Source organism: Apteryx rowi, unplaced genomic scaffold, assembly GCF_003343035.1.
Source record: "Apteryx rowi isolate R43461 unplaced genomic scaffold, aptRow1 scaffold_235, whole genome shotgun sequence".
Classification (NCBI taxonomy): Eukaryota; Metazoa; Chordata; class Aves; order Apterygiformes; family Apterygidae; genus Apteryx; species Apteryx rowi.
In genome coordinates, this window is record NW_020448697.1 from 627,707 (window position 1) to 646,629 (window position 18,923).

An 18,923-nucleotide genomic window follows, 5' to 3' on the forward strand; every position below is an offset into this window, starting at 1 on the left:
CCTGAGGACTGAACTTCAGGGCTTTCCTCTCTTCATCAACTAAGCCCACATAGCCTGGTGTCACTGCAGGAAACCCTGTCCCTGTAGATAGGGATAGGGACTGGTACACTCTGCACCAGTGCCAAGCCCACACAGACCTCATGGGGACTACCTTGCCCAAAGTGCTGGTAAGAATAGCCTGGGCACTGGTCAGAGCAGCTGTGAGCAGGAATAATTCTACTGGATGGCCAAAACAGCATGAAATTCTTTCATTCCAAAGAAGTCCAGCCCAAATAAAATATTCTTTTGTATATTTGCCAGATTCTTATGCAAAATTTAAGTTAAAGAATTATTTTTCGTATATTCAGCATGCTAGTATGCGTTTGAAACCTCCCCACTTACAAACATAATTGCTATAGGTACCATGACTTGTAAAATTAGTTTTTATTTTTCTTTTGTTATGCTTCTATGACAGTTTGTTCAAAACATTAGGAGTTCTAAGTGAAGCTTGGGTCTACTAGCATGTAAACTGTAATTGCCTCTCAGGCATTTCTTTTCAAATCACTTTAATAAGCAGAGTTCTTGTTTGTTTGTCTCTGGAAATGCTTACATTTGTTTTCAGCTTTGCACACTTCTGAACAACAGCAGAAGTCATCATCATAATGGGGATCGTTAGCAAACCCTTGCAACAACACTTTGTGGCTACAGACCATCGTTGGGATACAGTGTTTGCTGGTTTTCTGTGTTTCAACATTCGCCACCTTTTCTAAATCTGCAAGTTCCAGTCAATTCTGAAAATAGATATGCTCTGGCATTAACATCCTGAGGCTTTGAAGCATGGGCAATCTTAATTATCATGACCTCCCATGTGACCTCACACAAGGCCAGTCCTTATTTTCATCCTTTTTACAATGTGCATAGTGAATTGTTTCCCTCTTGAATGTGTCTGCAGCCAGCAAGCATATTTTACATAAATACATGTACCATGATTTGCAATTCGAATGCATGCTCTGCAACAAATTTGTTACATTTACAAAAAACCCAAATCCCTGCTACCTGGATATGGTTGTACTGTTGTGCTGTAGGCGAAGATTTTCAACTCATGATTTGCTCTCCTCTGAAAATAGAGTTTTTTGCTTTCTTTATTTGCTCGATGAATTGCAGTGTACTCCTTTGTTTCAGCACTCCAATATATAAATTCCTTATCTACAGTCAGGCTGCCAACTTTCATATCTGTGGCAAAACATTGTATATTTAAGTTTTAGAATAAACCCTGAAAAGACAATTTTAAAAGAAAGTATGTATGTTTGTATTCACTGCAAGTCAGTGTGGGTGAGTATCTCAATCATACCATGTTTTCAGAGACCTTCCCTGGAAAAGATATATTTTCTGATAGGTCTCCCAAAACGGAGACATTTTGTTATTTGGGTTTACAAATGCGCATTTGAGGGCTTTTCATTATCTTTAGCTATGAGAACTGCAATCCAATTAACAAACACCACAAATCATGTAATACAAGAATGAAAGTCATCTGTAGAAACTTTCATCATTTTTCCAAAATGAAAAATGCAAAGCTCTGCCATCTCCCAGGAACAATTAAGGCAGCTCCTTTGGTAAAAGGACAATTTTACACAGCACTCTTCTAGTATAGAGCTGAAAACTGAGCAATGAAGACCAGGGTTTATAAGACAGTCAACGCAGATGAATTGCCATACAATACTCTACTAGCATGAAGTGCCCTCCCCACATCTAACATTAAAGTCTGCAATGCCACTTTCAGGCATAACCTAGTATTGTATCTTCTTATACAGATAAGCTGTAATAGGCATATCTGATATTATACTACTGCAAAATAATGTGCTAATACTATAAAGTGATATCTACTGACAAGTAGCCTTTGATGTCGTAACATCTCCATTTGACTGACACGCTACTAGAATACACATATGCATCAACAAATATCCCCACACCGCTTTCCTCTGCTTTGTATCAAGAGGGTACAAAACTGAAAACACAGAACACAAGCCTTTTTGTCTGCCTTGCCTTTAGAGGAATCAATTTTCCAAAGAAAGTATGTCATAAATGTTATTTTACTGAAATGAACATTATTTAAGGGAACAGCAACAGCAGCAATCATGAACTACCTAGAAACATAACAAAGCAGTCTGACCTTGAAAACTTGGTATTCTGGTAATTCTCCAGCAGTGGCAACCATCCACATCTGAGGCCCATATTTCATCTCTTCCTCTGATAAAGAGCAGCTGAGGTTTCTCGAAGTCAGATACATCGATACTCACAGGTCTTCCTAGCTCTGCTTCTGAGACATTACAGCTGCAGTAGTTCCTCACATGATCTTCTGCTGATACGTGTCCCAATATGTGGTGCACGGTGTCATTCATAAGATCATAATAAAACATCTGGCAGCCATAATCAAGGACTTCCATCCAGTACAGACGACTATCAAAAAAAATGCATTGTTTACAGTAGAAAAGTTTTGACCTGAGCAGTCTGCCCTAAATGCAGTCCTGTAAGTGACTATGGTCACAAACCTCCCTAACATTTATAACAAGATAACTACAGCAGAATACTTTCAGAGTGATTCTAGGTATTTTACAGGATATTTTTCAACAGAAGATCACAATAACTGATTTTGTTGAATAAAAAGGTTACTTTAAAAAATTGTTGCCTGGTACTGACTTCCATTTACATCACTTAAATAGTGATAGCCTATCAGTATGTAAGGATCATTTGACATCTTCACTCAAGAACAGACATCTTTTTAAAGTCGCATATAACCAAGCTCAACTAGCAGTATAAAAGTAGAACTATACCCAGAACATTCTATGACTTATAAAATGTAAAATACTCACTAACTGTAGGAAGCCCTTTTTGGCCCTTAGAAGCTGATGATTTCATGAAAATCATGATTCAAATATGTTTTAAAAAATATATTAGTAATATATGTCTTACCTTAAGAAAGGATAGGCCAACAGAGATGATACAGTTGAATTCCTGTTACCCAGCTCTATGTTCAATGTTTTTAAAGATTTTATCTTGAGCTCAAGATCAATAATAAACATTTGAGTTTCATTCCATGATGTTCTCAGGGCAACAAAGAGATGTCTTGCAACCCAGTCAATTGTGATGGCTGTGACATTGTGAAGAAATGCATCTCTGAAAAACTTCAGAAGAAAAATAAACTATTATTAAAACTGCTTGGAAGCAGAATTTTTCCATTTGATGAGAAGTTAGGACATTCTGAAATTTTATTTGTTTCACAAATCATTTCTACTTGGAACAGAAAGTCAAAATATAAAAAGATGCCATGGAATGAAAATTCTAATATTTTTATAGAAACAAAAACTGTTGTTTCAATAATATCAACTGTTGTCTCTATTTTCTTGAGTTAAAATGAAATTAAATGACAGTTGATACTAAAATTAAACTTCTTGTATTTAATAATGTGTATTTGAAATTCAAATATTTTTGCAATATTTTGCCAAAAATATTCCTCCTGATAGAGCTGACATTTTCCAAGAAAAAAAGGCAAAAAGAAAAAAAGAGAGAAGAGAGAAAGAGAGAGAGAGAGGAGAGAGAGAGGAGGAAAAAGTCATACATCGATAAAATCATACATTTTTAATAGGAAAACTTTTCCCATGATATGTTCTGGCCTGTTCTAATAGCTATTGATAAAAAAATCTGAGGTGTAAATTTTATTATATTTATTTTTATTGTCTTGCTAGAAAGATAAATTATCCAGTCATTTGTTTTTTTTATATTAACATCTCATACCAACTGACCACTGTTAAGAATATAGCATCTTTCCAGTTCTGTTTTCTCCACTGCATTTTGCCATTAAAAGTGTTTTTATATCATGTTTATTTTTTCCTGTTTAAAATATGCAGTTTTCACTTCTTCAAAACATAATTAGCCCCAAAATAATGATAATAATAGCCACACATTTTCCTCAATTTCTTCAAGCAAGGGAATGAACAAAAGAGTACCTGAAACCTTGAAGTACTCTGTATGTTCAGAAGAAAAAGAGAATCTTCTAGGATATAGTACACTGTGTCATCATTAGCAGTATAGCAGATGTCCTTTATATTTTTCTTTGCCAAAAGGTCCCATATGGTACGATTATTGTCTATGTCAGTAAGAATCAACTTGTTGGCAGAAATGGTTATAAGAGTTGGAACAGGGAAAAGATCTAGAAGGAAAATGGTACAATGGAATTGACAGCAAATGTTCTAGACAATAGCAGTCATTCATAATAAAAGCATGTACAAGATAAAAATAAATGCTGGCCCTGCACAAATTATATTTGATAATATGTCATAGCAAATATATGCCCTAGCAAATAGTTGTATGCATAAGGTAAGCTTGATGTTGCCTTCTTGACATGACACACAGACTCTTAAGAATTTTTCAGTGGCCTTGTGGATGCTTACATAACAAATTTAAGCCTAGTAAAATATATATTTCCTCTCTTAGTCACCTTTCACACCCCAATTAGAAAGAGCCTAGTAGTCGGCAGATTAAAGACCAAAAACTGCTGTTCCAGCCTACTCTGGGGTTGCTTAGAAAAATTAATCTAGTGCTGTTCTGAGAAAAGGCTCAAAATTCACAAAGTTTAAGCAAATTTTAAGAAATGTGTTCATCATTTCCTGTGGAAAGCTGCAACTATTTCCTCTGTGGTGCCTACCATAGGGTGAAGCAAATGTCCCTCATTTATCATGTTACTAAGTTCCTGTACCATTGAGTTCACCAGCTATTACACATAAAGCATAAGAAGGCATCTGAGTGGTCCACACCTGATGAATTCCTCTCTACTATATCTGTCAAAGGTCCTGGACCTGCAGAGGTGCAAGCTCTCACCTGTAGATAGATGGGACAGGAGATTGTTAAGTATGTTAAGTAGCAACACTCATAAAGGACAGCATTCAGAGAGCCCTTAGAGGCAATATTGACAAAAACACAACCAGATCCCTTACTGCCCAAGTGTAAAAGCTAAGAACATATATGACTGAAGGCTATTGTTGGTCAGTTCAAAGGCTATATTGAAGGCTGGACCATGGCTATGAAAACAATTTCCAGAAGTGGCCCAGAGGGTGACAGTTCATGCTGCATCTACAAGTTAGAGTCGAAAGGAAGCCAGACGGTCTCTCTCCATCCCCAGGTGGGAGGAATTCCCACCGCCGGGTGATGCTCAGACCTGTGGTGTGCTCCTCCATCAGCAGCTGGCCTGCCACACGCTTTCACGTTTATAACTCAGTGTCCTTTGAGCACACATTCTGTGTTCCAAATTTTTTATCATGATGGAAACATGGCCTCTTGCCAAATTTTAAGAGAGAAGTCTCATATTACAGACCTCACACAAATCCCTGCATTACTCCAGCAGTGGAGCTTCTCTTGATCTGTGGCTGTTTTATCCTTCACCAGCTCAACAGGATCTGTGTTTAACCTGCAGCTATTAGCAAGGGCTTTGGGAGACCTCCAGGAAGGCTTCCTTTTGGCCAGACCTAACCTGCGTAATACTTCAATATTATTTTCTACCTTCCATAATGGGCAATACAATATACAGAAAGGTTAAGCCAGGTACCCAAGGGTGAGTTGGTGAACCAAGCGAATGAGTGGAGCTAAGAGCAGAAACATGTTACTGCCCAAAGCCCAATACCATCTCCTAGACACACACTTCAAGCTGTACAGATAACATCTAAGAACTAGATAAGCTCAGCGCTTTTTCATACCTGAAACCTTACTGTGAGCCTGGGAAGCACATCCTTGAGTGAAAAGAGCATCAGGGTGGGTTCAGTGTTGCTCATGTTCCACGCTGGGGAAGCGGCAGTAGTGCTGCTCTGATGCAACAGCTGATAGTAAATCGTGAACTGCGTTAATACTCCATTTTCCCTTTCAGGCCTATCCCACCTGAACTCCACACGGACTTTCTCATTGCCTTCAAGTGGGTTATTAGGTAACACATATATTCTAGGGTTTAGAGGGGCTGAAGGAACTGTATTAAAAAACAAAACACAGATTAAAGTACTTCTATTAAAACACACACTCTATTTCCTGCTTAACTGATTTAGTTTTGAGCCTGAGCTCTGTGGCCTTAATGCTGACAGAGAGCGAGTGGTGAGGTGCAAGTTATAGAAGAATATCTAAAACTTCGTGGTGACCCCTTTCTGTTTTGTATCATCATATGGATATCTGATTTTAGTTCACTTAACAAAAAAGACCTACATGACCAAACAGACTCAAATGCACTCATGCGCACTTGGGTTGGCACGTCTGTTTAGCTGAGCCCTGTAGATAACAACAGAGCTGCAAGAATTTTCACAGTGTAGAACAAACTCCATCCCTCCTCCTGCCTACCTCAAAACCTACTGCAGCTCATGTACTTTCTCAGTGCTCCTGTCATTCAGCAATATATCTTAGCTGATTTAATTTTGAATATTATGTGAGCAAAAGTATACACTGAAGTTAAATGTGCATACCATTTATTAAAATCTTAATAAGAGCTTCAAATACTACATGCAGCCTTTAATGGTCTTTGTAACAGATCTCAGTTTCTCATTCTTGCTCATAGTCATAGGTATGTGGTGGATATTTTCATGTGCTTTCTGCTCCAAATTCTGTTACTGCAACTGTGTTCATTTACATGTGCAACAGATAATTGACAAAAATATTTAAGAACATGTCCTTGCAACTCCACTGACAGCTGACTAGCCCTGAAAGCAGCTCATTTCTCTCAAGACAGGGTTTTACTTGTTAATGTAGACCCCGTTCCAGTACCCATTAAAGGTTAGGAATGGGATTTGAAATACTGGTACCTCCTTCAGGGGCTCGAAGGACTACAGATGTTGTTGGTCCCTTGCCCCAGTATGTGTATGGAGTGACAGTAAAATTGAAGAGTACAAACGGTTCCAGCCAATCAACTCTGTAGGATGGCACTGTCAGGTTATGCGGATGGAGGCACCGTTCACTCTCCAAAGACTGTAAATGGAACAAAATAAAACAGAACAAAATAAAACCTTTTTTTTCCTCTCTCTCAGGAAGCCCTTGAGTTTTCCAAAATTCCCCTCACCAACACTGGTTAATTAAATCAAGGCAGAGCTTCTCTTACTGTGAGTGATCGCTGTTTCAGTAACTCCTGTGGCACTGTAACAACATACAGCAATCTGCTAGCAATCTGCCCTTTCAGTTGAAAGTACAGCTTGTCAAATGTGCTAAAATTAAGTGTGGATGAAGGCTGGAATTCACTTTCAGGCAAAGGTTGTCCCACTGGCAGCTCAGGGGACGCTTCCATCTCTGAGTTACTGTGAAGGCTTTCTCACACGCCTTCGGGCGCTGGAAGCTCCTCGCCTGGCAGTTCACACCCCAGCAGCTAACCCGCAGCTATTGCTAAGCCCCTGCTCCTCCAGYGTTGGCTTCAGTGGTGGAGAAACAGGACAGTTTGCTTTATATTTACAGTTTAGTTCAGTTGCTTGACTGATTCCTAAATGCCTGAGAAGAAAGAAACTATATTTCTGTTTAAAAATAGATACATCAGCAACTAGATGCAGTAATATGTATAGATAATAGGGAAGAATTGCATAAATACTCTCTCTTGTAGAGCTTTTGATCCCACGCAGTAGAAGACAGTTCCCCATTCCACATTTGCGGAGGCACTCCAAAAGATGTGAAAACTTGAAGAATTCCCTTTAATCCTAAAGGAAGACTCTGGCACTGAATCTGGAATCACCTTTGGTATAAAGGAAAAGTTTCCTGTCCATAAAGAGAGAGAAAAAATAACAACAATTTAAAGAATAAAAGCAATAGGTAGAGTTTTCAAACCTGATTATTAAAATATTAAGGTACTATGGAAAATCTGGTAAGTTGTCAAGGAACAGCACACTAAGTATTCTCTTTAGCCGTACTTATTAGCTTTTATAATTGCACTTATCCAGCTATAGTCTGATACATTTATTAATAAATTGCTGTTGTTCATATCTTTTGTCAAATGACTTTTAAGAATTTTAAGAATGAAGAATTACAGATTGTCAGTGAGTACCTTTACTGAGGGGTTTAGACAAAGAAACTAATATACCTGGCAAAGGTTTGAGTGATTTATGAACAAGGGTAAAGGCTGCAAACTCTGCTGGTTGTGAAAAGGGAATGCTAATGCTCTGATTGACTTCTTGTGTTGTAATGAACTGAAGGCTATTAATCCAGAACAGCCGTCCACTGTAGTATTCCAGTGCACTCTGAGATATTTCTGAAGTACTCCATGCTGCAAATTCTGTGACTATGGCATTACCGCAACTGTGAAAACACGTATGACATTAACAAACTGAAAACACACTGTGTAAAGAGAACAGGATTTATGCAATGTTTGACACATTAATGTGTTTTTCTTCCTCATTCAAATTCTTAATACTGATGGAGAAGGAAGGAAAATAAATCAAAAGGCTTTCTTTAAGTTCTCTACTGCAGAACACTTTTCAGAATGATACATTGCAGGAGCAACAAAAATAAATCCTTCACTCCTTTGGTTTCATTGGAAGATGATTGCAAAATGGCTCAATGTCCGAAAACCTAAAGAAAGTATTCTGATGAATGCATGTAGAAAATTGAGTATTTTGAAAAATCAGCCCCTTCCTCTCAGCAATTCCAGGGAAACAATTGACTCTCCTTTCCAGTGAGAGATTAATTCTACTTCATTAAAGCAAGTCTCCAGATGAATTTGACCCTGCTAGTTTTCTTGATAACCTTCCATCATCTATAAAGCTTTATTACCATTTTCCTCCACCAGAATCACTGGTGATTTGATCTGTCTTGTTATTTCTACGGCAAATCTTAAAGGCCTTCTTTGATCCCAATTTATCTTCTGGGTAAGAGATTAAATATATTGCAAGAGGCTTCATTTTACTGTCTTAGAAATGTCTTTCAGCTTAGACACATGCTATCCAAAGCAAATTTGGAAAAGCTTTAACACACCATCAGGTCCATTAGGATGGATTACTTCTAATCTCTCTGTTCTGGCATGACAGAGATGATTTATGGCCGGCAATTGGTTCACAAGAGCTGCATGTTCTAGCTAAAACTACTCAACATATTTTGATTCTTTAAATGTTTACCATTGACCATAGGAAAGTCTAAGATCAATCAGAGAATGAAGCTGATTCCACATGAAACAAGTTTGCAACATTATGAACACACACACATAAACATACATTAATTTTAAGATATTTAATCTGATGTTTGTAGAAAAAGGGCTACTCTCCATATGAAAGGGAGCAAAAATACAGTTTAAGGAGCTACTCACCAACACCGTAAAATAGTTTCTGTATGATAGACTTGGCACATATAGAAAAGATTCCCATTTGCTCTCATGGTCTTATCATCGTATATCTGAGTTGGCCCATATACACACACATGCACACACAGTTTTGCTCAATTTTTTTCAACTGACTTCTCAGGTGAGAAAGTAATGTTTATTCAAGTCCCAAGCTCCATGCAAGATGAACAAGTTACAGCTCTTGGCATTTGAAAAGTGTCAGATGTTGTAAATGCCAATAGAAAATAGAAAATAAATGGTGATTATTTCCTAAAACTAAATTTAGAAACCGATGAGCATGACCTCAGTTCACTCAAGGATCCTATTCACTGTATGTTTCTCACACTAAAACCATGTTAACAACCACCTCATAACACACAGTTTGCCATCAGCTAGGTGTGACCTTCAGCTCTTCTTTTTGTCTGTTGTTCAATTAGTGACTACAATGTGCTCAGCATTGGATAAAAATCTGTTTTTTTAAAGACAGAATTGCAAAAACTAGGAAGCACAGACTTTCTTACCTGTGTTACACATTTACTTACCCTTCTTTGCAAAGAGAAACTCTGTATAGGTTTAGACATAGACTATCTTGCACAAGCCAGTAAAGAAAACCATAGGTGAGATCCAAAGTTAGACCTATCACCTTAAAAAAAAAAAAAAAAAAAAAAAGTAATTTGAACACTTCTGAGGGAGAAACCCTTAGGCATGGGTGTTCTCCAGACAGCATCATGAATAGCTCTTTATTGGCAAAAATAACACTACTACTACCATAACCATTTAGTCTAATAAAAAAAAGAGGCAGTACTAGAAAATAATCAGGTCCTTGGTGGACCCCTATTTATAGCAGCTGATGGTTTTCTAGATAGCATTTTATGAGCATCTGTTACAGTGTTCATCCCTAAAGCATCTGATGCCTTCAGATATGATGGCAATAGTGTATCAAGTGGTTAGTGAAACTTCCCATCAAAATTTCCAGAACACCTCTGGTATTTTAATATTCTTTGTCTGAAACAGATGGTTGATATCCAGTCTGAAAGTCAGGATCACTTTTTGAAAGAAATATTTCAGATCTTCTGTCTTTTTTTTCCAAGGTTTGATTTTATGCATAAAATATTTAATGTGATACATTATTTGTGGAAAATACATGCCAATTTGTTGGCAAAATGTTCAATTTAAAAATGAAATTCAAATGTTTATATTTTAGTAAAACATTTATTATTAAATAAGAGTCAGAGCAAAAAACAAAACAATCTTCCTGTTCATTGCTTCAATATTTCTTCTACAGTTAGACTAGCTGCAGAATTTTTTATTGATTCTTTAAGCGGTTCTAATATTCAAAATAGAGCTTTCTTGCTTTTGCAATAAACAACAGATTCAATACCATATACAAAAATAATAGAAATCAAACATCTAATAATCTGTTTTGTGAGTGACAAAGAATTTGCATTCACAAATTAGACTGCTAGATATTATGTTCAGTACATGTCATGTCATCAGCTCAGCTTACAAGTTGGTATGGGCCTTTCTGAAAATGTTTTCCTGCAGCTCTCAAACCTTGCATTCTCACATTCTCATCCAAAAAAAAAAGTTGTAGCTATTCTTTTATAAGGTTAAGTTTCCATTATGGATGTAAGGGGAGCCTCTGTAGGGTTTTTTTTTTTTTTTTTTTTTTTTTTTTTAAACTCTTCATTAATAAACTGCAGAAGATGTTGACAGGAAAGCAAATGTCGTATCACTTAGTTGTCTGTTGGTCCTTACGTAAGTACATTCTTGACATATTTCTTTTGATATTGTATGTCAGGAAATCAAGGTTTGAATGATTGCTCCTGTAGGGTTCCTTGTTAAAAAATATCTCACAGTATGCATGTGCTTGAGAGTATATTTAGCAAAGCATGCACTATTTTATCCCATTTACCTAGCCTCCCTCCCACATTCATCACCAAGTTATAGCTTCCTAAATCTACCTTGACTTTTATTTATTTATTTGTTTGTTTATAGTTATTTGAGTCTTCTTTCCTTCCCCCACTTACTTTCTGCAACTATTATATTTCCCCACAGACATGCCCATCTTCCTCCTCTCTACCCTTGTACCCCTATCAATAAAAGGCAAAGAAGTATTTGTACTATTCACATTCAGGGGTTGGACAGTAATGTAACACCTCCCTTCTCTTATGCTTCAAAAATAGACAGACTTTTTTCCATTTCATGACAGGTATTAGTCTCTGGACATGACATATAGTTGGGATCATGCAATACAACTCCACATCATAAGATGCGATATAAATCTCGCTACTTGAAATACCCCTTGACTAGCAATAATAAGAGGCAACACTTAGAGGGTTCTAGCCCCACCTGCACACAGCACACTTAGACACAGCTCCTCTATAAATTACTTACCTCCCAGGCATATTGTACACTGTAAACTACTTAAGTGCTTTAGACATTCTGGGCCAARTCCTAAACTGCAATATGTCAAAGTAGCTCTACCAAAGTCAATCAAGCTATGCCAACATGCACCAGCTAAGCTGTACAACTGATTGTAAAATAAAATAATTGTCATAAAAAGACATGGTTCCCCCCAAAGAAATAACTTTTAAAGCTCTGCCTTCATATTTATTTAGGAAATCTATTGTTTCCATAGTAGGGATCTTGTATTCACRTTACTCAAATTTCAAGCTAAAAGGAGGTGCAGCTATACACTGCTGAAGATCCTGTGCTGACCAACTGAATGGCTAGTCTTTATTAGAAAAGCATTTAGTAAATTCCAGCACAGATCCAGTTTTGTAGAAAGCATTCTCTAATTATTGACAACAGCAATTAACAGTTACATCTGTGTTTTAATATTGAGGTAAGAGGTACTCTTTTCAGGATAAAGGACTCCATTGCGTGAGGGAGATGCATATTTTTACTTGTACAAACTTGAACTCACATATTTAAATAGGCTAATAACAACCAACTCAGTAGTTCCACCATTAAAGTATATTCTACTCTCTTGTTTTGATGGGCTTGTTTTGCATTTTATTTTAATGAATAAACACCTGTCAGCTATAACTGGTCACTTCTCGATCTAGACATGTTTACTTGGCTTTTTTCCTATATGTATCACAGCAGGAGGCTGAGTTCAGGGAAGTCAGTGCATAGATTAGGGCAGCATGGAAGCAAGAAAAGAGATGTTTGTTTGTAGGAGGTGTGAATAAGTGGATGGTTGAAGCCTGATATCACTGACATAGAGGAAGGTACAGAAAAAAAAAAATGACAGCAGCAGACAAGCAGCCTTCTTGCTGCCAAGGGCCTTGAAGCTGAGGATGAGAAATTTGAGGTTAGCATGAGGCAATTTAGAGAAACAGGTAATAAAATCAAAAGAGGAGGGCAAGGAAGGTGGCTTTAGCAGCTTAGATTGAACTGCCAATTGTTAGTTCTTAAAAGCAGGTCACCCAGAAGATATGTGATAAATTTAAGTGTGCTTTTGGGCTGGGAAAGCATACATCTTCCCGTGAAGACGTTCCACACCAACCACTGAGGAGAGGTGCGAGGCTAGTCCTGGAAAAAACAGTAACCCTTTGCAGCACAGAAGTTATTCTTTACATGTGAAAAAAGTTTTTCAGTTCTTCTGTATTTACAAGTATAGCAGGTACCACACCAGAGCCAGCTTTCCCTTTTCTCACCAAATCCTCTCACAGAATGAACGTAACAGAGACCTGTGAAATCGGCTGACCTTTCTGAATGCTGATCGCCTGTCAGAGACTAAACCAGGCCAGACTTTTTTTTTCTCGGAGAAACACCTGCATCTTTTCATCTAGGCAAAGAAGACTGAAATGTTCTGGGGAATGACACAAAGCTAACCAAGAGATAACCTTTAAGGTTCAGAAAGGATTTTCACTAAAGAACATGTGTTTAGGTAAAGTGGGAGTACAATTCATAGGACATGTAGAATGAAAGAAAAAGGTTTCTTTAGCAAGAGTCTTAGTCTTAAAGAAAGCTTTTGCAGTAATAATATGTCTGAGGAGAGTTTTGTGGGGTTTTTTGTATTTTTAACACTTCTGTGGCAGTCAGGTTATGCCTCACTCCAGCTCTTGGGACAGAGGGAGAAACCCCACAGAGGTTTGAGGTGGGGAAGCATTCAGCTTTTCTTTGAGTCCGTAGAGTAAAAGCACTGCAGTAGGTGGGATGGCCCCTTAGCCTGAGCTGCTTTCCTAGGTCTGGGGCTCTGATCACACCGACCCCCTGTGTCCTCTGGACCCTGTTATGACAGTAAGAGGTTTTCTTGTCTGGGAATTGGGTCATCCACCTCCTTTCTCCCAAATTCACAGGCAGGGGGAAGGAAGGAAAGCAATTGTAGCTGCTGAGACCCTGGCAGATCTTTACATAGGGGGAGCTCAGTCTCTAAGCTCCTTGGCTGCATAGGCAACACTGAATCCTGCCTCTCAAGAACAAGGACAAATCCATGGCATGGCAAATCCCATGTAGTGGCAGTAACAGGATGGGTTTGGGGAGAGCAAGGATGATCTATGAGGAGTCAGAAGTGAACCAAGGACTGAAAAGGCTTGATAGGACTTCAGAGAGGGGTGAAAGGAGAAGTGCCTTATCTCAAAACTGGCCGTGTCAGGACCTGCAAGCTGGGGAACAGTACAAAGGAGGCAGGATGCTATGGAGCACTGAGCTCCGGCTCTTTTCTGTAACAACTTGATGGGAAAGCCAGAACTGACAACTAGAGTTAAGCCCTTTGGGAAAAATAAATTTGGTCATTGAAGGAACATAATGTTCAGCTGGTTATTCCTGGGCAAGTACGTTTCACATGTGGGAGAGAGCGGCCTTACAACTACAAAGATGTCTTTAATATCACTTTTTGCTGCAAGTGTTTGGTTTTAACATTAAAGGCCAAAGTTTCCGCATAGCTATTACATTCAAGGCATGTTTTTCTTCTAGTTGTAACAAGGTGATTTGGACAACCACAAACACTGACTGTATCCTAGAGACCTAATCACTAAAACACACTTTAAAAAAAAAAAAAAAAAAAAAAGGTCAGTCACCTGTTTACCAGAAAACTGTAGCTGTTCTTGTAACATAAGATAATGCTCTCCATTCAGTCTTGTGCTCTCCACTGAGTACATTGTGGCCCAGTAAAGATAACCATTTATTGAATCCACTACTAGATCCTTCACTAGGAACACAACACGAGCCACAACATCCATATGGCTTCCCAGCAGCGATTTTCTGAAGATCTAGGGACAAAAGAATTGCTTTTAATATCACACCTAAATTATCAGCCATGATTTTTTGAATATACATAAGTACTTTTCCACAGTCTTTATCTCAAGCCTATGCAAGCCTTAGGCTTTCAAAGCCTCAGCCTTTGCATTTAAAGTGTAAGACGAGGAATAAGGAAAAATTATTAGTTAATGTTTGCCAGAAAGTAACAAAAGAAAAAACTCAAATTTCTATCCCCCTTGTCTTTCCTAGTTTTGGCAGCCTTCTGTCTGACTAAGTTTCTCACCCACTTTGTATTCACTATTCACAAGCGTAAATGAGGGTGCAAGGCAGTGTGAAATCTGGCCTTCTAGCTCTGGTTTTTAAAACAGCTTCTGACTTTGCACTTAAAAGAAATGAAAGGCATAATTTGACAGCACTGCATAAATTAGCACTGCAATTTTGAAGTCAAATACCTTTTAAATAATTCACATGTCAATATTCCTGATATAAGAGCATACCAAGTGCAATTGTTTTTTTTACCAGCAGGTATCTGCAAAATATCACATTACAGAAGCCAGTCTTGAAAATCCCCTGTAAACAAATCATATTAAATTCGCTACAAATATAAGGATTAAAATAAAGTCCATCTGGTTCTTACCCAAAAGCAACTTGGCAGTCTCCATTTTCACTATCTTCAGTTAGTTTTACAATATTGAATTCTACAAAACTATTGACACCACATTTGATTCGCCTGTTTTGCACCTGGAATTCAGTGTCCTGCATTAGCAAATATTAGTGAACATTTTACTCCATTTACTTTTGTATAACTGTGGAAAACCTCACAAGGGGAGAAAGGCCTCCTTGTTGTGTATTACTATAGCAGAGGTCCAAATGCATCTCAGCTTGAAAGAAGTAAGGATTATCTTCACAATTACTGTTTTACAGTCTTTCTTATTAGCTTCAGGTTTTAGAAGTGCAACTCTACCTACCGTATTTGCTTTGCCAGCCCAATACAAGCATTGGCCCAACCAGTCAAAGGCCAACAGTCTTGCACTTCTGATGTCAGACACATAAGTATTCTCAGTGGTACCCTCTCTCCTGTTCAATGACCAGGTCAGAACTTCCCCCATGGAATTGCTCCAATACAGAGTATCATTATACCAGTCAAGGTCTTGAAGAAGGAAGGGAAGATATTAAACATTTCACAAATATACCAATTAAAAAAAAATTTTTTTAAGAATAAAAAGGAACCAGACACTTCACAGTTTTTAAAAATCAGTATAAACAAACACTAAGGCTTAGTTAACATAAAGATAGGTACTTTCCTATAGGAATTACACACTTGCATGTATATAGCTCCAATGATTATAAATATATTACATATACATTGGGATTCTGAAGGCAAACTGTTTAGCCCAGAGAGCTGAATTCAGCTCTGCTGTAGCTGTGGTGAAATCAATAGGGTTTCTCTAAGAATTAACTTGATCCATAAAGTAGAAAAAAAAAGATGATGGGCACAAAGGCTTGACTCAGTGAAGCCTCCTTTCTGCACACTCAAGTCCGGACGGCCGTGATGAAAGCTTTTGTCTTTCAGTCCTGTTGATTAAATTTATGGAGTTCTGATAAGTGCCGACAAATTGGTAGCAGCAGCACTCAGCTTGGTTAGTATTTACCTGAAACATTCTTTATATCAGGATAGAGGAATTCTCCTGGCCCATAGCTATCCAACTGCTGCTTCCAGAGCCCTTYAGCCCCCACCGCCAATATATATGGTTCATCTTCAGCTGATAAAGACAGAAAACTGCAATCATGCATACCAAGAAACAATTAATTTGTAATATTTGTATTCTAATAACAGGGGTGTCTATTTCTAGAAAGTTACAGAAACACAGTTAAAACTGTCCCTGCCTTAAGGAATAATGGAGGAAGAACAAAGGCATGAAAGTATAATAATGAAAGTATAATAATTTGAAAAACTGATTTAAGACAGGTTTAGATCCAGAACCTTAAGGTGATTTGAAACCTCATTAGATGCCTGAACACTGCAGTGGGTTTGGTCCTTGCCTTACCCAAGTCATGCAAAAGTCATCCCAGATCTCAGGTGCCAGTCCAGTGCCTTAAGTTGAAACCTCTTCTCCCCGCAGACATAGGTTATTGTGGGTAAACAAGGTTTCAAAAAACATTCCAAAGATGCATAATTTCAGATATTGTGCACACATCCATTTCCCCCATTGTCTATACAAAAACCAAGGGTTCTCAGCTATTTCTTTTGCTGAACCTGCACTATCCTGAAAACTGTCATTAATCCCCAAGACGCTGCTCAAACCAAAGACAGCTGTTCTTGTCACTTCATCATAGAAAGTGCTTTACAGAGCACAGGAAAGCATAAAGCCTCTCRTGTATGTGTTTACTGGACAGTGCATCAAATAATGCATTTTCTATTATATTCACATTAGAAAAATTATATAAATATTAATAATACATAATATCAGTATATAATTAGTGTACTAACTATATACTAATATTAGTATATAGTATTCTATAGTATTATATACTATAATATAGTATATATATAGTACTGTAGTATAGTATTATATACTAATCTTAGTATAGAATAAAATACCAATGCTGTAGTTTTAGAACCTTACTACTCTAACTAAATGCTAACTTACTTAGCCCACATTTTTTAAAGTTTCTAAGACAATCCTTTCCGGGTTGCTCATTTTGTGGTCTTCGCTCAATGCCTGGGCACCTCACCAGGTGGAAAGCTGTACTGACTCGTTTTTCATTTCTCCTGGGTGAAGAAGCAATTCTCACCTTCTTCTAAAGTCAYGCCTCTAAAGAGCTCTGACCATGGTCCTTTACCAGCAGGAGACACGGCTCTGATTGACACTTCATATGCTGTGAAGCTGACCAGCCCCTTCACTGTAAACCTGGCCTCACTAATGTTTGAAACAACTCGTTCCTCATCAGAAGGGCACTGAGATGATACTTTCACATCGTAGGTCCAGTTCTGCCAAGCGTAGGGACCTGTGAGATGTAAACAATCACATTATTAAAAACTGGATGACTGCAGCAGAAGACATGTAATCTTTGATAAAACTGAGTTAGAGACTCATTTCAAAAAATGCCAGTATCAGACAAATTAGGAAAAGGATAAGTTAAAAACTTACATTTCTCCAGGGAACTAGCAAGAGCGGTGGCTCTTCCCCCCATGAAGATGAACTAATTTGGAAGAACCAAAATTTTCCCCAACCCAACCTGATGTCACTGTTTAAACACGTATGCACAGAGGATAGAGGCCATAGTACATTCACTGATCAAAAGCCACTATGTTATTGGCAGGCATTTTCTGTGTGATATCAGCAACCAACCGTACTGTCACTCCACACCACACTTGAGATGGAGCCTTGCTTAAAATTCCTTGCAAGTAATACATAAGTTAATTCACTAAAATAAACTTTTATTAATTTAGCCAGACAATTCAGTTATTTTATTGGCAAATCTTGGGTTAAAATTTTCACACTGAGGTAATTCCACATGTTCTAGCAGGACAGGCTACTGAAGTCACTAAAGCCCCACAGCCAACAGAGTCATCAGGAAAAGGAAAATCAGGAAGTTATTCCTGTAGAAAGCAAAGGACTGGACTTTCAGGAAGAAGCAGTTGAACTTACTGGTCCCAATAGTGAGTTCAGGTGGTCCCCAGCTGATCACAGCTTGGTCTGATCCAAACAGCACCATGACAAGCCGAGGAGGAGTCGGTAAAGGAAAAGGCTGAGTTGACGCCTCGTAAAAAAGCAAGTTGCCAAAGCCAAAGTACTCTGGATATGCCAAACTGCAATCCACTATGTACTCATTGAAGCTAGAGCTTCCCACTGGAGAGACCTCCTCATGGAAAATTGCCCTGCCATCTGTGACAGTAAATGTGTTATCTTCATAAACAAAGCTCTCTGTGTTGTTAAGTGGCACATGTGATCGCAATACATGAAATTCTGAACCATCCAGAAAACCCGACACAAAAGTCTGTTCTGTTTTGTTGAAGAAAATGAGTCTCTTAGTCTGGAAGTTGATCATGAAGTCTCTCAGAGTGCTAGATTTCACAACTGGTGAAGCTGCAGAGGCAGCCTCAGGAAAGAGAGGAAGATTTGCTCTATATATGCCATCCTCCAGGAGACAGAAAATATACCTGGCCATGGAGCAAAAAAGACCCACATAACTACAACACAAGAACTGTGTAGATGAGTCACAAATATTTTAACAACTCATAGACATGCTCGTCTTTACACAGACGATAGGAAAATGCTTTTGGTTCTATTACTATATGTCCTATGAGAATTAAGCACATTCATTTTCACTTCCTGTGTATCTGGCTGGTGGATTATTTGAGAATATTCTTCCATAATACCTCAAGTGTTAGGTGCAGACATTTAAAGTGCAA

At 38.0% G+C, this 18,923-nt stretch overlaps 1 protein-coding gene across 1 annotated transcript in view; it reads right to left on the reverse strand.

Annotated features, from left to right (window-relative positions):
• Positions 1–18,923, reverse strand: part of ROS1 (ROS proto-oncogene 1, receptor tyrosine kinase) — a 75,067-nt gene that overhangs the window by 38,560 nt on the left and 17,584 nt on the right. The window contains exons 13-27 of the mRNA XM_026065970.1: positions 18,160–18,671; positions 17,303–17,515; positions 16,159–16,269; positions 15,475–15,656; positions 14,326–14,517; positions 9,838–9,938; positions 8,066–8,280; positions 7,580–7,743; positions 6,810–6,972; positions 5,727–5,989; positions 4,791–4,854; positions 3,984–4,186; positions 2,950–3,161; positions 2,150–2,436; positions 1,036–1,212 (exon numbers count right to left, since the gene is read on the reverse strand). Coding sequence (XP_025921755.1) covers positions 1,036–1,212; positions 2,150–2,436; positions 2,950–3,161; positions 3,984–4,186; positions 4,791–4,854; positions 5,727–5,989; positions 6,810–6,972; positions 7,580–7,743; positions 8,066–8,280; positions 9,838–9,938; positions 14,326–14,517; positions 15,475–15,656; positions 16,159–16,269; positions 17,303–17,515; positions 18,160–18,671 — 3,059 coding nt within the window. The remainder of the gene's footprint in view (positions 1–1,035; positions 1,213–2,149; positions 2,437–2,949; positions 3,162–3,983; positions 4,187–4,790; positions 4,855–5,726; positions 5,990–6,809; positions 6,973–7,579; positions 7,744–8,065; positions 8,281–9,837; positions 9,939–14,325; positions 14,518–15,474; positions 15,657–16,158; positions 16,270–17,302; positions 17,516–18,159; positions 18,672–18,923) is intronic.